Genomic DNA, 23171 nt, shown 5'->3' with positions numbered 1-23171 from the left:
AATGTTGCAGCTATATAGGACCCTGGTCAGACCCCACTTGGAGTACTGTGCTCAGTTCTGGTTGCCTCACTAGAGGAAGAATGTGGAAGCCATAGAAAGGGTGCAGAGGAGATTTACAAGGATTTTGCCTGGATTGGGGAGCATGCCTTATGAAAACAGGTGAGTGAATGCGGCCTTTTCTCCTTGTAGCAACAGAGGATGAGAGGTGACCTGATAGAGATGTATAAGATGATGAGAGGCATTGATTGTGTGGATAGTCAGAGGCTTTTTCCCAGGGCTGAAATGGTTGCCACAAGAGGACACAGGTTTAAGGTGCTGGGGAGTAGATACAGAGGAGATGTCAGGTGTTTAAGTTTTTTACTCAGAGAGTGGTGAGTGTGTGGAATGGGCTGCCTGCAACGGTGGTGGAGGTGGATACGATAGGGTCTTTTAAGAGACTTTTGGATAGGTACATGGAGCTTAGAAAAATAGAGGGCTATGGGTAAGCCCAGTAATTTCTAAGGTAGGGACATGTTCGGCACAACTTTGAGGGCCGAAGGGCCTGTATTGTGCTGTATAGGTTTTCTGTGGTCTATGTTTTATCAATATGTACCTTCTATGCCTTTGGTCAGATTGAGCTTGTCAGCTGTGATTGGAAAGGAAAACTCTAATCTCAAACCTACACTGACTTGTATCTGTACCTACTCGTGAGGAAGGCTTTGGGAGTAAACTCCAAGGAAACATCTGGCACTGGAGTCCCGACGTCAAGTTCAACACAGACTGGCAACTCCTGCGAAGCCGGTGGTGCCAAATTATATTGGTCTCTGCCATTCCTTTGGATCCATAATCGGTGCAGAGAGGGGAGCCTGCTGCATGGGCAACAACTTGCTCTCCATGTTGTACTGGCTTGTGTATATTTAGACAGCTGGAACACAATGTCCATGGTTGTCCCTGACCAAAGGAGAGCCTCAACCTTCCATGGCATTTGTTCTTAAATTTAGGGTTTGTAACTTTCTTCAGGTGAAGATGTAATAATATCTAGCTAATGTCATTAGCAAGCTCATAAAATAAACTCCAAGGTAAATTGTCCTAGCCATGGGGCTCTCAGCAATCCCTTGATTTACTAGCACCTCATCTGTTTCTGAAAAGTAGCCCACGACATCTCTTGTATATGGAGGGGATCTGCATATTTTACTGTGAACTAAAGGAACGCATGTTACTTATTTGCATCTACCAAAGTTCAAAGTAAATTTACTATCAAAGTACATATGTGTCTCTATATATAACTCCAAGATGCATTTTTTGTGGACATACTCAATAAATCAACAATAGAAAATTAACCATAATAGAATCAATGAAAGAACACACCAACATGAACTTTCGTTCGTCCACTATGCAAAAGACAACACATTGTGCAAATACAAAAAGAAAGAAATAATAAATAAATAAACAAGCAAACAAGCAAGCAAGCAATAGATATTGAGAACATGAGATGAAGAGTCCCTGAAAGTGTCCATGGGCTGTGGGAACATTTCAATGAAGGAGCAAGTGAAGTTGAATGAAATGTTTTCCCCCTTTGGTTCAAGAGCCTGATGGTTGAGGGGTAGTAACTGTTCCTGAACCTGGTGGTGAGAGTCCTGAGACTCCTGTACAACCTTCCTGATGACAGCAGCAAGAAGAGAGCATGACTAGGTGGTGGATGACCCTAATGATTGATGCCATGTTCCTGCAACACTTCTGGTAGATGTGCTCGATGGTGGGGAGGGCTTTTCACATAATGGACTAGGCCATATTTATTACTTTTTTTAGGATTTTCCATTTAAGGGTATCGATGTTCCTAATTTCTCTCCACTACACATCTACAGAAGTTAGTTAAAGTTTTAGATGTCATACTAATCTTCACAAACTCCTTAAGGAAGTAGAAGTGCTGCTGTGCTTTCTTCATAATTGCCTTTGCATGCTGGGCCCAGGACAGGCCTTCCAAAATGATAATACCGAGGAATTTAAATTTTCTGATCCTTCAGTGAGGACTGGCCTCATGGATCTCTGGTTTCCTCCTCATGAATTCAATAATCAGCTCCTTGATCTTGCTGGCATTGAGTTGTTACGGCACCACTCACCCAGATTTTCAATCTTCCTCCTCTGTGGTGATTCATCACCACATTTGCTCATAGTTATTGCAGTTTTAGAGGTTACGTTTGCACCACCTTTAAACTTGCTATGGAAATGATTTTACATTGCAGGTTGAGTTGATATTTTCTATTTCCATCAAATCCTAACAGGCTCTGTGTTCTGTATTTAGATGGTTCAAGTTAGAATCCAAACCAGGAAAGAAATCAAAAGAGAGAGGAGCGATCCAAGTCTGCATCCAGTTCATGCGAAACAACATGACTGCAAGTATGTTTGATCTTTCCATGAAAGACAAAACCAGATCCCCTTTCGCGAAACTGAAGGACAAAATGAAAGGAAGAAAAACTGATGCCATGTTCTGTGATCATTCGTCTGCAATTATTCCAAGTACCACGTCTGCTAACCCTAATCAAGAAGCATTGGAAATGGATAAACAACTAAAGTCAAAGCCAAAAAAGAGCTTCCTATTGGGACCACAAAGACTATCATCTGCACAATCAATGTCAGATTTACCTGGTTCCCATCCATCACTGGAAAAAATTAAATCTAATACCTTGGGCCATGTGGATTACAAACCTCCTTCAGGAGCAGTTGATGTAAGAGAAGAAAGGGGTATGTTTGTATACAAAATATTGAGATTCTGAGTAAATATAAATTTGAGTTTTTCTATTAACGTTTAGCGCTTCCTTATGTAGCTAGTTTTTTCTTACAGAATGAACTTGAATGAAATTTTATTTAGACATATAATGGTAAAAAAAATGGTAATAATAAAAATAATAACTGTTATTAACATACCCAACAATATCGTGAAATATGTGTTATGAACAGTTTTAATTTGGTTAAACTGATTAAAACTGAAGTTACTTTGGCCATAGTATGTAATGATTAGCTCTGTTGATGGAGCCACTGTTTTACAATGCAGGTGTGTCATGAAAGTAGACTAAAGACGATTTTTGGATTTCATGTCATTGGATATTATTAATCTGGTTTGTGCAGACATCTGGTTGGTTTATGCACCAATTACATTTGAGAGAGCATTGAAGCAAAGCCAATTTCTGCTTACTGGTAAAAGTGAATTAATTGAAATAAAAGCAGGTACTGAACTAAAAGATAAGCAAATTGACCAAGAGATCAGTCAAGTAAGTGGATTTTATAAAACACCTTAAGGAAGATAGTGGTGGAGGATTCCAGATCACGGATTCCAACGAAAATATACCAAAATGTATAATGATATATCAGCATTAACATGGAGTCAGCAATGGTATGTTAGTGATATATGGTTGTAGTACCAGGAGAATTTGCAGTACCAAAAGATGCATTGAAAATATTTAAAACCAGCAGAAATTTTTTTTAAATTGGTGACTTTGTGCCCAGAAGATACTTAAGGTTAAGGTCAGCAAAGAAAACTGTGACATATAATGTTCAAGGATGAAAGATAGAGTTATAGAGTCATAAAACACTACAGCACAGAAATAGGTCCTTCAACCCAGCCAATCCATGCCGAGCCAATAATCTGCCTCAACCCACGACCTGCACCCGGACCATGGCCCTGCATACCCCGCCCATTCATGTATCTATCCAAATTTCTCTTAACTGTTGAAATCAACCCCACCTACACCGTTTGCACTGGCATCTCATTCCACATTTTCACCACCCCCTGAGTGAAGTTCCCCTTAAACATTTTACCTTTTACCCTTAACCCATGGCCTCTAGTTGTAGTCTCATCCAACCTTGGTGGGAAAAACCTGCTTGCATTTACCCTATCTGTGCCCCTCATAATTTTGTATACCTCAATCAAATCACTCTTCAGTCTTCTACGTTCCAGGAAATAAAGTCCTAACCGATTCAAGCTTTCCCTACAATTCAAGTTCTCAAGTATCAGCAAGATAGAGTCATAGAGGACTACAGCACAGAAACAGGCCCTTTGGCCCATCTAGTCCATGCAGACCCGGTCTTCTACCTAATCCCAACTATCTGTACCCTGATAATAGCCCCCCCAAACTCCTCTCATCTATGTACAAGCCTGTCCAAATGCCTTATATGTTACAGTTGGAACCACATGGGGTCTTGGGGTCACAGAGTGCCATTGCACAGAACGCAGTGGGATCCTTGTAAGTTTCCTCTGCACTCTTTATTTACATCTTTCCTGTAGGTAGGTGACCACAACTGGACACAATACTCCAAATTACACTTCACCAACATCTTGTACAATTTCAACATAACATTGCAACTGTTGTACTCAGAGCACTGATATGTGAAGGGCAATAAACTAAAAGCTTTTTTAGGACCCTATCTACCTGTGACGCCACATTCAAGGAATTATGGATCTGTTTTCCCAGATCCCTCTGTTCTACTACACACCTTAGTGCCCTAGCACTCACCTTTGGTCCTCCAAAAGTGCAAAACCTCACACCTGTCTGCATTAAGTTTCATCTGCCATTTTTCAGCTCATCCAGATCCCACTGCAAGCTTTGATAGCCATTCTCAGTGTCCAAAACACCCCCAATCTTGGTGTCATCCTCAAATTTCCTGGTCCAGTTTACCACATTATCATCCATATCATTGATATAGATGACAAATAATGACAAACAACGACAGACTCAACATTGATCCCTGCAGCACACCACCAGTCACAGATCTCCAGTCAGAGTGGTAGCCTTCTACTACCACTCTCTGGCTTCTCCCATGATAGTTAATGTGATAGAGTGATTCATTTTCTGGGCAAAGAAGTGACAGATGGAATACAGTGTAGGGAAGTGTATGGCCATGCACTTTAGTAGAAGGAATAAAAGCGTAGATTGTTTTGTAAGTGGGGAGAAAATTGAAAAATCTGAGGTGTAACAGGACTCGAGAGTCATTGTGCAGGATCCCCTAAAGGTTAGCTTGCAGGTTGATTCAGTGATGAGGAAAGCAAATGCAATGTTAGCATTCATTTCCAGAGGGCTAGCATATAAAAGCAAGGATGTAATGCTGAGGCTTCATAAGGCACTGGTAAGGTCTCACTTGGAGTATTGTAAGCAGTTATGGGCCCCTTATCAAAGAAAAGATAGAAACATAGAAAACCTACAGCACAATACAAGCCCTTCGGCCCACAAAGTTGTGCCGAACATGTCCTTACCCTAGAACTACCTCGGCTTACCCATAGCCCTCTATTTTTCTAAGCTCCATATACCTATCCAGGAATCTCTTAAAAGACCCTATCATTTCTGTCTCCACCACTGTCACCGGCAGCCCATTCCACGCAGTCACCACTCTGTGCGTTTTAAAAAAAAACAATTTACCCCTGACATCTCCTCTGTACCTACTTCCAAGCACCTTAAAACTGTGCCCTCTTGTGCTAGCCATTTCAGCCCTGGGAAAAAGCCTCTGACTATCCGCACCATCAATACCTCTCATCATCTTGTACATCTCTATCAGTTCACCTTTCATCCTCCGTTGCTCCAAGGAGAAAAGGCCGAGGTCATTCAACCTATTCTCATAAGGCATGCTCCCCAATCCAGGCAACATCCTTGTAAATCTCCTCTGCACCTTTTCTATGGTTTCCATGTTTTTCCTGTAGTGAGGCAACCAGAACTGAGCACAGTATTCCAAGTGGGGTCTGACCAGGATTCTACATAGCTGTAACATTACCTCTGGGCTCTAAAGCTCAATCCCACGATTGATGAAGGCCAATGCACCGTATGCCTTCTTAACCACAGAGTCAACCTGCACAGCAGCTTTGAGTGTCCTATGGACTCGGACCCCAAGATCCCTCTGATCCTCCACACTGCCAGAAGTCTTGCCATTAATGCTATATTCTGCCATCATATTTGACCAACCAAAATGAATCACCTTATACTTATCTGGGTTGAACTCCATCTGCCACTCCTCAGCCCAGTTTTGTATCCTATCAATGTCCCGCTGTAACCTCTGACAGCCCTCCGCACGATCCACAACACCCCCAACCTTTGTGTCATCAGTAAATTTACTAACCCATCCCTCCACTTCCTCATCCAGGTCATTTATGAAAATCACGAAGAGTTGGGGTCCCAGAACAGATGTGCTGACATTGGAGAGAGTTTAAAGGAGGTTCGCAAGAATGATTCCAGGATTGAAGGGATTATTGTATGAGGAGTGTTTGGGCCTGTACTTACTGAAATTCAGAAGAATGAGGGAAGGGGGATCTCATTGAAACCTACAGAATGTTGAAAGGCCTCGATAGAGTCGGTGTGGAGAGGATGTTTCTTATAGTAGTGGAAATCTATGACCAGAGGGCACAGCCTCAGAATAGAGGGTGTCCTTTCAGAACAGAGATTAGGAGGAATTTCTTTAGCCACAGAGAAGTGAATCTGTGGAATTCTTTGCCACGGGCAGTCGTGAAGACCAAGCCTTTATGTATATTTAAGTCAGAGATTGATAGATTCTTGATTGTTCAGAGCATAAAGAGATACAGGGAAAAGGTAGGAGTTTGGAGCTGAGAGGAAAATTGGATCAGCTATGATGAAATGGCAGAGTAAACTCAATGGGCCAAATGGCCTAATGCTCTTCGAATATCTTATGGTCTTGGGGACTTGTAGTCAGAGGTACCATCTTTAAAAACTTGTTCATTAAGATTTATTTTCTTGTAGGTGCTCCCCATTTAAAAGGTACTTTCTGAACTACTTTGTAAGCTAGTAACGTTTTCCTGATGTGCATTTTAAATCAGATATAGTTAATATTTACAATTTTTTCCTTCTAATTCAAAACATTACAGGAAGTGACTACGTTCCTAAATCGCCCCACAGACGATCGCAAAGCATGGACACTTCCAAGATTGATCAATTTGATCTAATTTCTGCTTCAAAGAATGGGACTGATCCAACAAAGTCATCACAAAAAGCCGCAACATTACCGAGAAGTAAAAATCCTTTTGATAGTACCAGTGACTCATGGGAAATCAGAAATAGTAGTTTAGAAACGAAAAATGCAGCAAGTTACAGACTATCAGATATTAAGAAAGAGGCCAAGAAAGATAAAGAGAAAGAGAAAATTAGTCTTTTTGCACGTGTAACTGGCAAGAAAGATGTCAAAAAACCTGAAAAGATTACCAACATGAAGTCAGAAAGTTTCAGTGATGCAAAACTGCTAAATCCCTTTTCTGAAAATTTTCACAGCAATTTTGAAATTGATTCCAAAAATCCATTCTTCACAGACTTGAAAGCAGATAGTATGTCTAGGTAAGTAATCTCTTTTCTGTAACATTTTTTTCCAGTGTTCTTCATTCATCAATTTGCATAATTATTCCTGTGTTACTGTTTGTGGCATTTATTCAATTTGTGTCATTTCTAATAAATGTTTTGCAGCTTGATGGATTGAAGTTAATCTACATGGCAAATTAAATTTAATAACTTGTATTATCTTTAGCCAAATAACAACATAAAGTTTAGTTTGAAATTGATGTTACAAGAATTTCATTATACCCATCATAAAGTTCAGTCTCTGGGCTATTTTTAATGCAAATAAAGTCAGGTGTATATGCTTGTATGTACTAATTTTGAGCTGGATGTGGTAAAAGGGCTGGTTTTAGGAGGTTCTGCTAATCTTTAAAGATTCATTGATTTTAGTTTTGAACAGACCAGGCACACTACCAACATGGCTAGAAAGGATTTGTGTTAATAATTATTTGACATTTTTTAAAGAAAAAAATAGAATATATTTTCTACTAATGATCACATCTACATACCCCAATTACTGAGTTATAAAATTCAGAAAAGCAACCTTTTTCTTTTTTTTTTGCAATTATATTTCCTTCTAAACAACCACAGCTTTATGCTGTAAATTGCGAAGCAGAAATGCAGCTGCTACTTGAGAATAAAATTTAAATCCCAGTTCACTCCATTTATGTAGAGGTCCTGCAAAACATTGATGTAAAGCTATGCCTTTGGTATAAATTTTTATTGTCTATTAATTCAGTCAGTCTAAATTGCAATATGCGTAAAGAGGTTACCTCTTCATAATAAGTTTCCAGGTTTCAAGGACTGAAATAAGATGGTGATAAATAGACTTGCATGGTACCCACCTTTTGGTTTTTACACCTGAAGGTAATACAAGCAAAGGAAAACTGAAGTAAAATATTTTGTAATTGGAGGTACTTTAAGGAAATGATCAATATAGGAATTGCAACATTTGACGCCATAAGGCCGTTAGACACAGCAGAATTAGGCCACTCGGCCCATCAGGTCTGTTCTGCCATTCAATCATGGCAGATTTATCATCCCCCTCAACACATTCTCCAGCCGTCTCCCCGTAACCTTTGATTCCCTTTGTGAATAAAATTTTGCTGTTAGGAAAGGGTCTCGGCCTGAAACGTCGACTGTACCTCTTCCTAGAGATGCTGCCTGGCCTGCTGCGTTCACCAGCAACTTGGATGTGTGTTGCTAGAAATTTCATAGCACAGGTCCCTTGTAAACAAACTCAAAATTAGCAAGAAAACTGTCAACTGGAGTTCTTTGTTTGAGTAATAGGTTTGTGAATTGTCACCACTGGAATGTAAAGTGATTCAGACATCAGCAAGGTGCTCCTAAGTGATGTTATAAGTAATAAAGTGAAAAAAGATCTTATTAAGATCAATAACTGTGGAAAGTCTCTTGATGGATAGAATAGTTGGCCTTTCTCTTCTAATATTCTGTATATTTATTACAGCATTTCAACATGTTTATAAGATACTCAATCCCTGAAATGAGAATGTTTAAACATTTAAGAAAAAAATGTTGAGAATATTCAGGCCAGGAGGTATCTCTTGAAAGACAGAGTAATTCATCAATTTAAATCCTCCTTCTTAAGGTGTCTTCCCATTACTTGCTTATAATAAACCTGGTTGGATTTAATTATGTGTCCATTCTAACTGGGTTCAACAGACTTCTCTGTTTTGTCACGATGGCCTGAATATTCTCAACGATGGCACAATGAGGCCTCTCTCAGGTTGGAGGAGCAACACCTCATATTCTGTCTAGGTAGCCTCCAACCTGGTGGCATGAACATCAATTTCTCCTTCTGGAAATGTGCATACACCAATTTTATTTTAAGTGTACAAGTTATTAAAATAGTTGATATTTATATGGAAAATTGCTAATTGCTTTGAATTTACTGCCAAATGTCTGTGAACTTGGGTAAGTGGCTGATGGGCTTAAATTGTTTGTTCAAAGATCTAGACTACTGCATACTTTGTCCTCTAAGCAGAGGATTAAGTGGCTGGTTGAGCCACAAGGCATTGATATCTGACATCGAGCAGACTCCCAGAAAAATTCAAGAACCATTGCAAGGAGACGACATCTTGAGCTATTTTTAAGAAATATCATAACAGACAGCATTTTCTGTCTTTAAAGCAAAACTCTTTAAATTTTCAGCCAAAAATGCTTTGTAATTTTGAAGTTTGTTTTGATTACAAATGTGTTTCTTCTAGTTTATATGAAAGGGGTTTTCTTCTGAATCAGTGCTAGGTTAAAACTCTGGTGTGTAAAGACTCCTGAATATACGGGGAGTAATATTTCTTACTACATAGGGGTCTTCCTTATTTTCAAATGAAATCGTTCTTTACATATGAAAGTTAATCCATTTGGAGTCACTTTGTATTATTAATGATTTGTTTGGATACTATATTTCTACAACTGTTTGTATAATTTATCTGTGATTGAACTGACCAGTCAAGTTGTAAGAGTTGTATGTTTTGTGGGATGTAGAATTTATTTAGGTTACGGTTTGGTACTTTGATGTCAAATCCTGGAATTACCTACCTAACAACAAAGCAGGTAACTTTATCAGAACCAGTTCAAGGAAGTGGTTCATCTCCACCTTCCAGGGCAATTGGGAGATTGGTAATTTTTCTAGTGATGCTTACATCCATTAAAATAATATGTCAAATAATGGGAAAATGTGAATTAATGGAAGGTAGCTATTAAAGCATTCAAGTCCACAGGAGTTGAGATGGGAATAGTGGACAGATCCAACATTATGGATCATAGTCCGAGTTTAATGGCACAAAAACAAGTTCTAAGACTCAGCTTATCCTGATGCCTCCTAATACTAGTCCTATTTGCCCATTTCCTTTTACTCCTTTATTATCCTGGTTTTTGTCAAAATTCCTTTTAACTAGTCTAATTGTATCTGCCTCTATCACTTCTGGTAGTTTTTTCCCTGTGATTCCATCCCTCTGTGGAAGAAAAAAGTAGCCCCTCAGAATATCTTTAGATTTCTCTCTATCACCTCAAACTAATGCCCTCTAGCTTTGGACTCTTGTATCAAAGGAAAAGGACTGTCTCCGTATCCTTGATAATTTTACAAAAAACTCTAAGCTCACCCCTCAGCTTTCTAAGTTCCATTGAGAATAAACCCAGACTACTCAATATCTTATGACTATAGCATTTCATTCCAGACAATAGCCCAGTGAATTTCTTCTTCATTCTTTTAAATGCTACCTCACACTTCCTGTAGGGTAGTGAAAGAACTGTACATGATACACATTGTGCTGCTTGAGCATTGCTTTGTTAAGCTGCAACATGTCATCCCAAGTTTTGTATTCCATTATGATTTTAATAACGACTGAGCTCAAATTAGAATAACAAAATTGTGCACTTAGACTTAGAGCTTAGAGTTTAATACCACTTATCAAGAACCTACAAAATGGGATCTGGCCATCTCCCATCAACGATTTTCAGAAAGATTTGTTTCCAGCCATCCGACTTGCAGGTTAGTGTCAAATGTTCATTTTCCAATACAGAGGATTCTGGTTAATTGGCCCATCGGTTAATCAGGACAGCTAACTTATTTGGGACAACACATAAAGAATAAAACTCATCAAAGAAATAGCTGGATTCTCTTGGTTTATTTGGGACAGGAAACTGTTGCTGAACTATTTCGAACCAGCGGCAGACACATGCAGTTGTGCAGCTGTTAGACAGTATGCCATGCTTAGGGCAAACTGTTTTCAAAATAGCACCAGTTCCATATGCTTGTGTTCAAAAAGGATCAATTTTTGTCATTGACAAGCCTTTGTTTATCAGGGTTACAATGGATGTTGCACCCTAGCTGTCTAGATACACACACCAGGAGACTACGGTATGGAGAGCAATCTGTTGCCCATGCAGCCGGCTCCCCCTCTCCATGGAGCTGATGAATCCAAAAGAATGGCATCGTAGGAGCCAGTGTTGAACTCAGTGTAAGACAGCCTTAGTCACTTCAGCTCCGGATTTTTCCTTGAGCCTTACTCCCGAAGCCTTCCCTGTGAGTGAGTATAGCTGCAACGCAGTGGAGATTCCTTAAAGTTCTTAAGGATTCTTAACTTTCTTGAGGTTCCTTAATGTTGTCATAGCCAGGGTAGTCAATGCTCCCAATGGCATGCATCTCAAATACCCTCTGACAACCAAGTCCAGCTCCTAACCTTCAGGTGCGGCTTAGCTACTAGGTCCGGTGGAACCTTTTCTGTTTATGGGAGAAGGGACAAAGGTGGATTACTAGTGCCTTAAGGCCAGTCAGTTCAGACAGATGAGGCTTATCAGCCATGGTTGACATCTCATCTACTAGGAAAAAAACTCTCATCACTGACAGTTGGTGAGAAATAAGCACTAAGAAAATTTAGAACTGTTTTGCTCACTGCGATTTTAAGTATTCAGGCTTTTAGATGCCAGAAACTGCCAGGAGTGCAAATGAAATAATTTCACTACTTCAAGTTAGGCAGTATGAAGAATTCAAAGGTATCAACAATCATCTTGAATGTTACATTGAGGTAGTAATGATGTAGTAATGGGGTACAAAAAGTGGCAGGTGAACTAATTCTGTACTTTGCATCATTCTTCACTGTGGAAGATACTAGCAGTGTGCCAGAGGTCCATGAGTACCAGGGTGCGGAAGAGAGTGCCATTGCTATTACAAAAAAAACGTGCTAGGCAAACTTAGAGGACTAAAAGTGGATAAGTCACCTGGACCAGAGTCCTGAGAGAGGTTGCTGAAGAGATAACAGATTCATTGGTCACCATCTTTCAAGAATCACTTGATTCTGGCAATGCCCCGGAAGACTAGAAAATTGCCAATGTCACTCCACTCTTTAAGAAGGGAGGAAGGCAAAATAAAGAAAATTGTAGGCCAGTTAGCCTAACCTCAGTGTTTAGGGAAATGTTGGAGTCTATTATTAAGGATGAGATTTCTGGGTACTTCGAAAGTAATGATAAAATAAGTCAAAGTCAGTATGGTTTCTGTAGAGGGAAATCTTACGTGACAAATCTGTTAGTTCTTTGAGGAAGTTAAGAGCAGAGTAGACAAAGGAGAGGCAGTGGATGTCATTTACTTGGATTTTCAGAAGGCATTTGATAAGGTACCACACATGAGGCTGCTTAACAAGATAAAATCCTATGCCGTTACTGGAAATGGATAGGGGAATAACAGGGGCCTTTTCTGGTTGGCTGCCAGTGACTAGTGGTGTTCCTCATGAGTCAATATTGGGACCGCTACTTTTCACATTGTTTGTCAGTGATTTAGGTAATGGAATTGATGGGTTTGTGGTAAATTTTGCAGGTGATATGAAAATGGATGGAGGGGTAGTTACTGCTGAGGAAACACGATTGCAGCAGGACTTAGACAAATTGGAAGAATGGGCAAAAGAGAGATGGAATACAGTGTTGGAAAATATAGGATAATGCATTTTGGTAAAAGAAACAATAGGCAGACTGTTATCGAAATGGGGAGAAGGTACAAACAGCAGAGGTACAGAGGGTCTTGGGAGTCCTCATGCAGGACTCCCAGAAGGTTAATTTACAGGTTGAGTCTGTGGTAAAGAATGCAAATGCAATGTTGGCATTCATTTCAAGGGGAATAGTATATAAAAGCAAGGAGATAATGTTGAGCCTTTATAAGACACTAGTCAGGCCGCACTTGGGATATTGTCAACAGTTTTGGGCCACGTATCTCAGAAAGGATATGTTGTAATTGGAGAGAGTCCAGAGGAGTTTCACAAGGATGATTCTCGGAATGAAGGGGTTAGCATATGAGGAGCATTTGGCAGCTTTGGGCCTGTACTCCCTGGAATTTAGAAGAATACAGGGGTGATCTCATTGAAACCTACCAAATGTTGAAAGAACTAAATAGGGTGGATGTGGAGAGGATGTTTCCTATGGCGGAGGTATCCAGAACTAGAGGGCACAACCTCAAAATAGTGGGGTGACCTTTTCAGAACAGAGTTAAAGGAGGAATTGTTTTAGCTGGAGAGTAGTGAACTGTGGAATGTTCTGCCACAGACTACAGTGGAGGCCAAGTCCGTGGGTATATTTAAGGCAGAAGTTGATCGGTTCCTGATCAGTCAGGGCATCAAAGAATATGATGAGAAGGCAGGTGTATGGGTTGAGTGGGATCCAGGATCAGCCATGATGGAATGGCGGAGCAGGCTCGATGGACTGAAAGGAGCAGAATTAGGCCAAAGTCCTATGGTCTTACATGAAAATGAAGCTTTGGAGGAGACAATCATCAATAGCATTGTAGGCAGTCCATTACCTGCACTGATTTTGTTCATTTACAGTCAGTCAGAATATCGCAGCAGTGTACAGGTACACTGGATGAATTCCATGAGATATAGGAGCAGAATTAGGCCATTTGGCCCATCGAGTCTCTACCATCATTTCATTATGGCTGAACCAATTTTCCTTCTCAGCCCCAATTCCTTGGTTGATAACAATTAGGAACTAATACACAGTTTCATAGTACTGTAGTATTGATAATTTTCCAATTTATTCTGTATTTCATTTAAATACATAATTTTTTACTCAGTTAAATGATAGTTTGTCTTTTTTTTATACCTTTTTAGCTATTTCCCTGAACCTTCAGCTAATTGGGACAGCTGCTAACCTCACCACAAGACCATAAGATATGGGAGCAGAATTAAACCATTTGGCCCATCAATTCTGCTCAGCCATTTCATCATGGCTGATCGAATGTTTCCCTCAGTACCAATCTCCTGCCTTCTCTCCGTATCCCTTCATGCCCTGATCAATCAAGAACCAAGAATCTATCAACCTCTGCTTAAATATACCCAATGAGTTGGCCCCCACAGCTGCTTGTGGCAAAGAATTCCACAGATTCACCACTCAAGCTGAAGAAATTCCTCCTCATCTCCATTCTAAAAGGACGCCCCTCTATTCTGATGCTGTGTCCTCTGGTCTTAGATTTTACCATCACAGGAAACATCCTCTCCATATCTAATCTATCAAGGCCTTTCACCATTTGATAGATTTCAATGAAGTCACCCCTCATTCTTCTGAATTCCAGTGAATACAGGCCCAGAGCCATCAAATACTGTTCATATGACAAGCCATTCAATCCTGGAATCATTTTCGTGAACCTCCTTTGAACTCTGTCCAGTTTCATCACATCCTTTCTAAGATAAGGGGTCCTAATGAGCTCATAATACTCCAAGTGAGACATCACCAGTGCTTTATATAGTACTAAATATTACATCCTTGTTTTTAAATTCTACTCCTCTTGAAATGAATACTAACATCGCAGTTGGCTTCTTCACCACAGACTCAACCTGCAAATTAACCTTTACGGAATCCTGCACAAGGATTCACACATCTCTTTGTGCCTCAGTTTTTTGTATTTTCCTCTCCATTTTAGAAAATAGTCAGCTTTTCATTTCTTCTACCAAAGTGTATGACCATACACTTCCTGACATCTATTATTCTTTCTAATTTGTATAAATCCTTCTGTAGCCTCTCTACTTCCTCAAACCTACATGCCCCGTCATCTCTCTTCGTATTGTCTCCAAACTTTGCAAAAAAAAAGCCAGCGATTTCCATCATCCAAATCATTGACTTATAACGTAAAAAGAATCTGTTCCAACACAGACCCCTGTGGAACACACTAGTGACCAGCAGAAAACCAGAAAAGTCTCCCTTTATTCCCACTCTTGGCCTTCTGCCAATCAGCCACTGTTTTATCCATTCGAGAATCTGTCCTGTAATACCATAGGCTCATAGCTTGTTAAGCAGCTTCGTGTGGCACTTTGTCAAAGCCTTCTGAAAATCCAAGTACACAACATCAACTGATTCTCCTTTGTCTATCCTGCCTGTTGTTTCTTCAAAGAATTCCATCTGATTTGTCAGGCAACATTTTCCCTTGAGAAAACCTAGCTGACTACAGCCTACTTTATCATGTGCCTCCAAGTATCCTGAGACCTTGTCCTTAATAATCAACTCCAACATTTTTCCGACCACCAAGGTCAGACTTACTGGCCTATAGTTTCCTTTCTTAATTGGCCCAAAGTTATGGTACCGATGTGTCCCAATTAACTGGAATCCACTGTATTTAGTTTATAATAGATAATTTACTGCAGTGGGTACAAAATATTCAGTGGTTTATTTTGTACATCTATTTAAAGAGAGCGGGCATTAAAAAATGTGAGATCAGTTTTTGTTGTGATAAAAAACATTAGAAGCTGACTTAGGTCTATAATTTGCATCCTAAAAGGCACACATCTAATTGTCTCTCATAGTTACTGAAGGCTACACAAATTTATTGCGAAATAGATGACTGGTTGCATCTCAGTTAAAGTACTTCTTAAATTGTTCAGTTTCATTAACTTAGCTATCGTACATCGTCTGAAAACTTTTGATAAATTTTGTTACTTAACTTCAATGAGAATGAAACCAGATTTGTATGTCACTGAAACTAAAAGCAAGACCTTGCTGTTTTTACAATCAGTTATTAATTTTGTGATTATTCATTGCTAAATTTGAAGGGGTATATTGCAGGAGAAAATGTTTCAGTTTGCAGTGCTTGTGAATACTATTCAGCTGCATAAACATAGTGTCATGAAGTTCTTCTGACAATCTATTAACCTTTGTTAATGTGAAAAGATTTTAAGACAATTACCAAAAAAGTAATACAAATTGTGAAAAATTCTTAATTTGCAGTCTTGACAAGTGGTAAAAGAAAGCTTAATATAGCAGCATGTTTTAAAAAAAAGCTCTGAACAGATGCTGGACATGTTATTAACAAGCTCCATTGAGATACCAGATGGTTAATTAACTGCCTCTGTAGGGAAACAAGATAAGTAATTAGCAGACTCTTGGGAATTACTGGACAATCTAATAGTAATCACAACAGTTTAACTGGACAAGTTAGTACCAATTCCTTTTGGTTGATTTGTGAAGGAAGCCAAGAAATGATTTCTGAACTTGTATCTGCATACCTCAAATCAGTTTTATCCCCCCGGTTCAGACGCTTCCAACCTACATCCTTGACAAATCACACACTCTGGATCTTTTCAATGATTTCACATTCCCCGGCCCTTATCATCTTATTTTCACTATGGATGTCCAGTCCGTATATACTTTCATCCCACACCAGGAAGGCCTCAAAGCTCTCCGTTTCTTTCTGGATACTAGACCCAACCTATTCCCCTTCACCACCACTCTCCTCTGTTTGATGGAACCTGTCCTCAATCCCAATAATTTCACCTTCGGCTCCTCCCACTTCCTTCAAACAAAAGCTATAGCCATGGGCACTCGTATGGGTCCCGGCTATGTCTGCCTTTTTGTCGGCTGCGTGGAACAGTCTATGTTCCAAGCCTACACTGCTATCACTCCCCAACTTTTTCTACGCTACATTGACTACTGCGTTGGTGCTGCTTCCTGCACCCATCGAATTTACCTCATCCATTTCCAACACCTCCCTCTCTTTGATCTCTCTGTCTCTACCTCTGGGTACAGCATATCTACTGATATCTATTATAAAACCACCGACTCTCGGAGCTGTCAGGACTATACCTCTTCCTCTGCTGATACTTGTAAAAATGCCATCCCCTTCTCTCAATTCCTTCGTCTTCACTGCAGCTGCTGTCAGGATGAACTAAGGATATCCTCCTCCTTCAAAGAAAGGGGCTTCCCTTCCTCCACCGTCAATGCTGCCCTTAACCACATCTCTTTCATTTTGTACACGTCTGCACTCACCCCATCTTCCTTGCCACCTCACCAGAGATAGGGTTCCTTTTGTCCACACATACCACCCCAGTAGCCTCCACGTCCAGCCCATAATTCTCTGGAACTTCTGTCATCTCTAACAGGATCCCACCGCCAAGCACATTCCCCTCCCACTTCCTGCTTTTCATTGCAATCACTCCCTACACAACTCCTTTGTCCATTCATCCCTCCCCATTGATCTCCCTCCTGCCACTTATCCTTGCAAGTGGAACAAGTGCTACACCTGCCCCTTCATCTCCCTCACTTCAATTCAGGGCTCTAAGCAGTCCTTCCAAGTGAGGTAACACTTCACCTGTGAGTCTGTTGGGGTCATCTAGTGTATCCGGTGCTCCCTCTGTGGCCGCCTGTATATCGGTGAGAACTGACATAATTGGGAGACCGCTTCACAGAGTACCTACACTCCGTCCACCAGAAAATTTGGGATCTCCCTGTGGCCACCCAGTTTAATTCCACTTCCTGTTTCCATTCCGACATGTCAGTTCATGGCCTCCTCCACTGTCACGATGAGGCCACACTCAGGTTGGAGGAGCAACACCTTATATTCTATCTGGGTCGCCTCCAACCTGATGGCATGAACATCGATTTCTCAAACTTCTAGCAATGCCCACCACTTTCATCATTCCCCAATCCCATATCCCTCTCTTCCCTTATCTCCTTAGCTGCCCATCATCTCCTTCTGGTTCTCCTCCCCCATTTCTTTCTTCCATTGCCTTCTGTCTTCTTCTGTCAGACTCCCCTTCTCTAGCCCTGTATCTCTTTCACCAATCAACTTTCCAGCTCTTTACTTCACCCCTCTCCCCTCCCGGTTTCTCCTATCACCTTGTGTTTCTTCCTCCCCTCCCACCTTCTTACTTGGACTTCTCATCTTTTTTTTTCTCTCCAGTCCTGAAGAGTTTCAGCCTGAAACATCGACTGTACTCTCTTCCATAGATGCTGCTGGCCTACTGAGTTCCTCCAGCATTTTGTGTGTATTGTCTCGAGCTTTTAAAAACTATTCCTTGTACAGTCCTGTTCAAAAGTCTAAGGCACATATATATAGCTAGGGTGCCTAAGACTTTGCACAGTACTGTATTTGTAAACATGGAGTGGAGAGTGAGTTTGTAAATCTAGAGGGAGTAAAGGTTGTTGGGAAAAGCAAGGGCGGAGCACCACTGGGGGGTGGGGGGATTGGCTGAACAGCTGGCAGAGAAGGAGCGTTAGGGGTGGCGAGAGGTGGTACAGGTGCTGACACACCAAGCTCTGAAACACCAGGCAAGGTCATCTGATTCCAAACAATTGGTTATTGACCATGCAGAATGCCTCTTCTGGTGTTTCCCATTCCCTCCCCTCTCCCTTCCCCCTTTTTTCAACCATGATTCCCCTCTCCCTGCCCCCTTCCAGCTCTCTGTCCACAATGGAGATGCATATCAGAATCAGGTTTATCATCACTCACATATGTCATGAAATTTGTTTTTTTTTGCATTAGTACAGTGCAATTCATAAAGTTACTATAGTACTCTGCTAAGGTCTTAGGCACCCTAGCTAGATGTATGTGTTTAAGACTTTTGCACAGTACTGTACATGTTGAAAATGCCTGTGATCGTGTAGAAAAGTCAAACAGATAAAAGTGTACAGTACTGAGCATTTGTAGGCACATTGGGCTCTGGACTGCTGGACTTAGTTGTGGCAGCAGTAGACATGGAGTAAATCTTCATCTTCCTAAATGGAAAAGAAATCAGCAAAGGAATTCACTCCTGACCTTGGAAGATTTTTAACCAGTTGTTGATTTGGAGTGCTTGAATATTCTGAAGTTATCTAAGAAGTCTTGTCCAAAGCTGGCGCTACCATCTTTTGTGGCCATTGGTGCAATGAACAATTCTTCCTATTCTACTAGCCAGCAATGCTATTTTCTGTTACCAGCCAGTATCTATGTTCCTAAGTCATTGAACAACATTGTATAGCACCCGTTCATGTCACAGCTCTGCAGTATTTTCAGAACAAGGGAGCTCTGCAATATACAAACCCTTCCCCCCCACCCCCGAGTTATAGAGGTTGGTTAAAAAAAAGTTCTTGCAACAGAAAGGGACAAATGCTGGTTGATTGTTGAATTTGTAGACTAATTACTTGATCACAAGTTGAATTTTATTTTAGTTTGCGTTGCTAAGATTGGGGCAGAGTTGCGAATCTTTAGTTCGGAGAAATCCACTGTAACAAGAAATGTTCTTTCCATTATGCACTTGGAGTTCCAAAATTTTCATCATCACAGTTCACCCTACAACTCCAACTTAATGTTTACAGTGAGGTGAGTGATCAGGAATTTGTTTCTTTTCTATGTCAGTGGACAAAAATTTATTTTTGATCTCTTGTGGTTTATGAATATCAACAGAAATTCTAGTTGGAATTGATTAAAAATGTTGTTTCTATTGGTAATGATTTATTATTGTCATGTGTACCAAGATCCAGTGAAAAGCTTGTCTTGTATGTATTCCTCCTGGTAGATATTAGGACTTTCAAATACCATTCTAATTTTAGTCATGGATACACAGAGCACATGGAAGCACAACTTAATGCTGAGGTGTTATTCTGCCAAAGCACAAAAACAAAAAAAAATCAGCATTACTTTTTATCTCAATAAATTATTACCACCACTTCTCCTTCAAATTTAATTTGTAAAAGTTGCTCATTGGATTCTGAATTGCTTCTGTTTAGAAGTTGCATATATATTTTGCTAACATTGCCTTTAAGTGGTTTACAATCAGTTACTTCTACAAGTAAATTGGTTTCAGTTTGTCATGAGTAGTAATTAGGAACAACCTCTTTAACCTTTGGTCTGTGGCCATCTGAGCAATTGACCATGATATCCTCCAGCTTGTTTGACATGAGAATGACATTGGAGAAATAAAGGGCACTACAAATTACAGCCACACTTCCATAAACGGAGCTGTTCCTAGTTTTCACCACAGCTAATTCAATCCAGTTCACTTCGTTCATTTTTCCATGTGAGATCAAAAACAAAGCCATGAATGAACAAGTGCATCATGTACTTGATACACCAATGTGAGATTGAAAAGCAGACATTGAAGGAAGGATCCTCTCTTTAGAGTTGAGACAATACCTGATGGAAAAATGCCTCATTTAAATGAATCATAGTGAGAAGGGCAGAAAGCCTCAGATCTCTTTTACAAAGTGGTGGTGCGTGGAATGCACTGCCAGCGACAGTGGTAGAGGTGGATATAATAGGGTCTTTTAAGAGACCCTTAAATTGTTACATGGAGCTTAGAAAAATAGAGGGCTATGTGTTAAGGGAATTCTAGGCAGTTTCTAGAGTAAGTTACATGGTTGGCACAACATTGTGGGCTGAAGGGCCTGTAATGTGCACTGGGTTTCTATGTTCTATGTTCGAACCACTATAATAGGAGTTAGCCGAGACTTGATTCACCAGTCATCTTTTTCCTTGCAACTGTGACCTTTGGTATAATATGACCTTTCTACCTCGCCCACCCATCACCCAAACCCCAACAATAGCTAAAGGCTATTTTACGTTTTACCTCAGCTTTTAATTCTGATCAAGGACCACAGGAGTGTTGGCAAGGTAAACTGTATTGAAATTGATCTAAGCAGTCTGGTGATAGCTTTCAGAACTATATCTACGTCAGGCAGAAAACAGAGTTTCAATTAACATTTGACATTTCATGGAAAGGTGAAGCTCTGTTTTCCAGAAAATCTTGTTCACAATAAGATGCTGTTTTAATAAAAATAATTTGCTCTGAAAATTGTTGTATTTCATTTATAGTTAATAAAAATTGTAAAAATACTTGTAACAATTGTGGATGAGTGTGTCCCCACAGAATCCACAAAAGTTCTGAATGAACCATGAGATCTGCAATCTGCTGAGGGCCAGATCAGTGGCATTCAGATCTGGCAACCAAGTAAGATGCAAGACGTCCAACTATGATCTGTGGAAAGCTATCTAATGTGTGAAGTGGCAATTCTGGACCAAACTTGAGTCACTGGGGGATGCTCAGCAGCTGTGATAGGGCTTAAATGTTATTACCTCTTACAAAGTGAAACCAAGCACAGGTGACAACAAGGCTTCGCTCTCAGATAAGCTCAATGCTTTCTGTGTTCGCTTTGACCATCAAAACGTGGAGGAACTTTCACAAGCTCCCACAGCAGCTGATGACCCTGTGATCTCAGTCTCTGAGGCCAACATGAAAGCATCCTTTTGGAGGATGAACCCACAGAAAGCATCCAGCTCAGATGGGGTACCTAGCTGAGTACTAAAGAGCTCTGCTGATCAACTGGTTGGAGTGTTCACTAATATCTTTAACCTCTTGCTTTGGCATTGAGGTCTCCTTTTGCTTCAAGCAGGCCTCAATTATACTGGTGCCAAAGGAGAACGGGGTAACCTGCCTCAATGACTGTCACCTGGTAGCACTTACATCCAGTGTGATGAAATGCTTTGAGAGATTGGTGGTGAAACATACCAACTCCTGCCTGAGAAGTGACTTGGAATCTGCTCCATTATGCCTACCATCACAACAGGTCAACAGCAAGTACTTTTTCATTGGCCCTTCAGTAAATCCTGGAACATCTGAACAGCCAGGATCATACATCAGGGTGCTCTTCATTGACTACAGATCAGCATTCAATACTATCATCCCCTCAAAACTAACCAATAGGCTTCAAGACCTTGGCTTCGATAGCTCCTTGTGCAACTGGATCCTCAATTTCCTCACTGCAGACCCCAGTCAGTTCAGATTGATAACAACATCTCCTCCATAATCTCCATCAGCATAGGTGCACCCAAAGCTCTGTGCTTAGCCCCCTGCTGTACTTGCTTTGTACTGTGACTGAAGCTAAACACAGCTCACTACCATATTTAAGATTGAATATAAGAGGGAGATTGAAAATCTGGCTGAGTGGTGCCACAACATCAACCTCTCACTCATTGTCAGCAAGACCAAGGAGCTGATTATTGGCTTCAGGAGGAGGAAACTGGAGGTCTATGAACCAGTCCTCATAAGGGGTTCAGTAATGCAAAGGGTCATCAGCTTTAAATTCTTGGGTGTTACCATTTCAGAGGATCTATCCTGGGCCCAGCACGTAAGTACAATTACAAAGAAAGCACGGCAGCATCTCTAGTTCCTTTAGAAGTCTGCTAAGAATCAGAATGACATCTAAAACTTTGACAATCTTTTATAAATGTGTGGTGGAGAGTATGTAGACTGGTTGCATCATGGCCTTGTACACAAGCACCAATCTCCTTGAATGGAAAATCCTACAAAAAGTAGTGGATACAACCCAGTCCATCGTGGATAAAGCCCTCCCCACCATTGAGCACAGCCACACAGGGTGTTGTTGCAGGAAAGCAGCATCCATCATCAAGGATCTCCACCACCCAAGCCATTATCTTTTCTTGCTGCTGCCATCAAGAAGAAGGTAGAGGAGGCTCAGTACCCACATCACCAGGTTCAGGAACAGTTATTCTACTCAACCATCTAGAACCAAAGGGGATAAGTTCACTCAACTTCACTTGCCCCATCACTGAACTGCTCCCACAACCTATGGACTTAACGTTCAAGGATTCTTCATCTCATGTTCTTAATATTTTTCTTCACTTATTTATTATTATTTTCTCCTTCATATTTGCACAGTTGTCCTTTGCATAATTGTTACTTGTTCATCCTATTGGATGTGGTCTTTGTTTATATTTTTTTTGTATTTACTGTGTATGCCTGCAAGACAATGAATCTCATGGTCACATATGGTGATATATATGTATGTACTTTGATAATACATTTATTTTGAACTGGAACTTCTGAACACTTGAATCCTGATTTAAACTGAACGTATTAATGCAGTTGCAGTAGAAGATTGGAATTTTATATTAGTTAAGCAAATCCCAAAATTTTTCTTTCATATATCCTGCAAAACATTAACGTATCATATCTTCTTGGTTGCAAAATGAGTTTAAGAAATACAATAACTAGAAATGAATAAGAAGAAAGATAGAAATTTGGAATGCTAAGTGGCTATCAGGCAAAGGAAATTATTTTACGAATCACAGCTTTAGAATTACAGTATACTTTTTGAATATGA

At 40.3% G+C, this 23171-nt stretch overlaps 1 protein-coding gene across 2 annotated transcripts in view; it reads left to right on the top strand.

The window, feature by feature from the left end:
• Nucleotides 1-23171, top strand: part of LOC134359103 (rab11 family-interacting protein 2) — a 128686-nt gene that overhangs the window by 81239 nt on the left and 24276 nt on the right. For both annotated transcript variants that reach the window (XM_063072053.1, XM_063072054.1), the window contains exons 2-3: nt 2282-2721; nt 6842-7304. In XM_063072053.1, coding sequence (XP_062928123.1) covers nt 2282-2721; nt 6842-7304 — 903 coding nt within the window. The remainder of the gene's footprint in view (nt 1-2281; nt 2722-6841; nt 7305-23171) is intronic.

Source organism: Mobula hypostoma, chromosome 19 (assembly GCF_963921235.1).
Source record: "Mobula hypostoma chromosome 19, sMobHyp1.1, whole genome shotgun sequence".
NCBI classification, from domain to species: domain Eukaryota; kingdom Metazoa; phylum Chordata; class Chondrichthyes; order Myliobatiformes; family Myliobatidae; genus Mobula; species Mobula hypostoma.
Note: the sequence above shows the minus strand (reverse complement) of the source record. Positions and strands in the feature narration are given on the sequence as shown.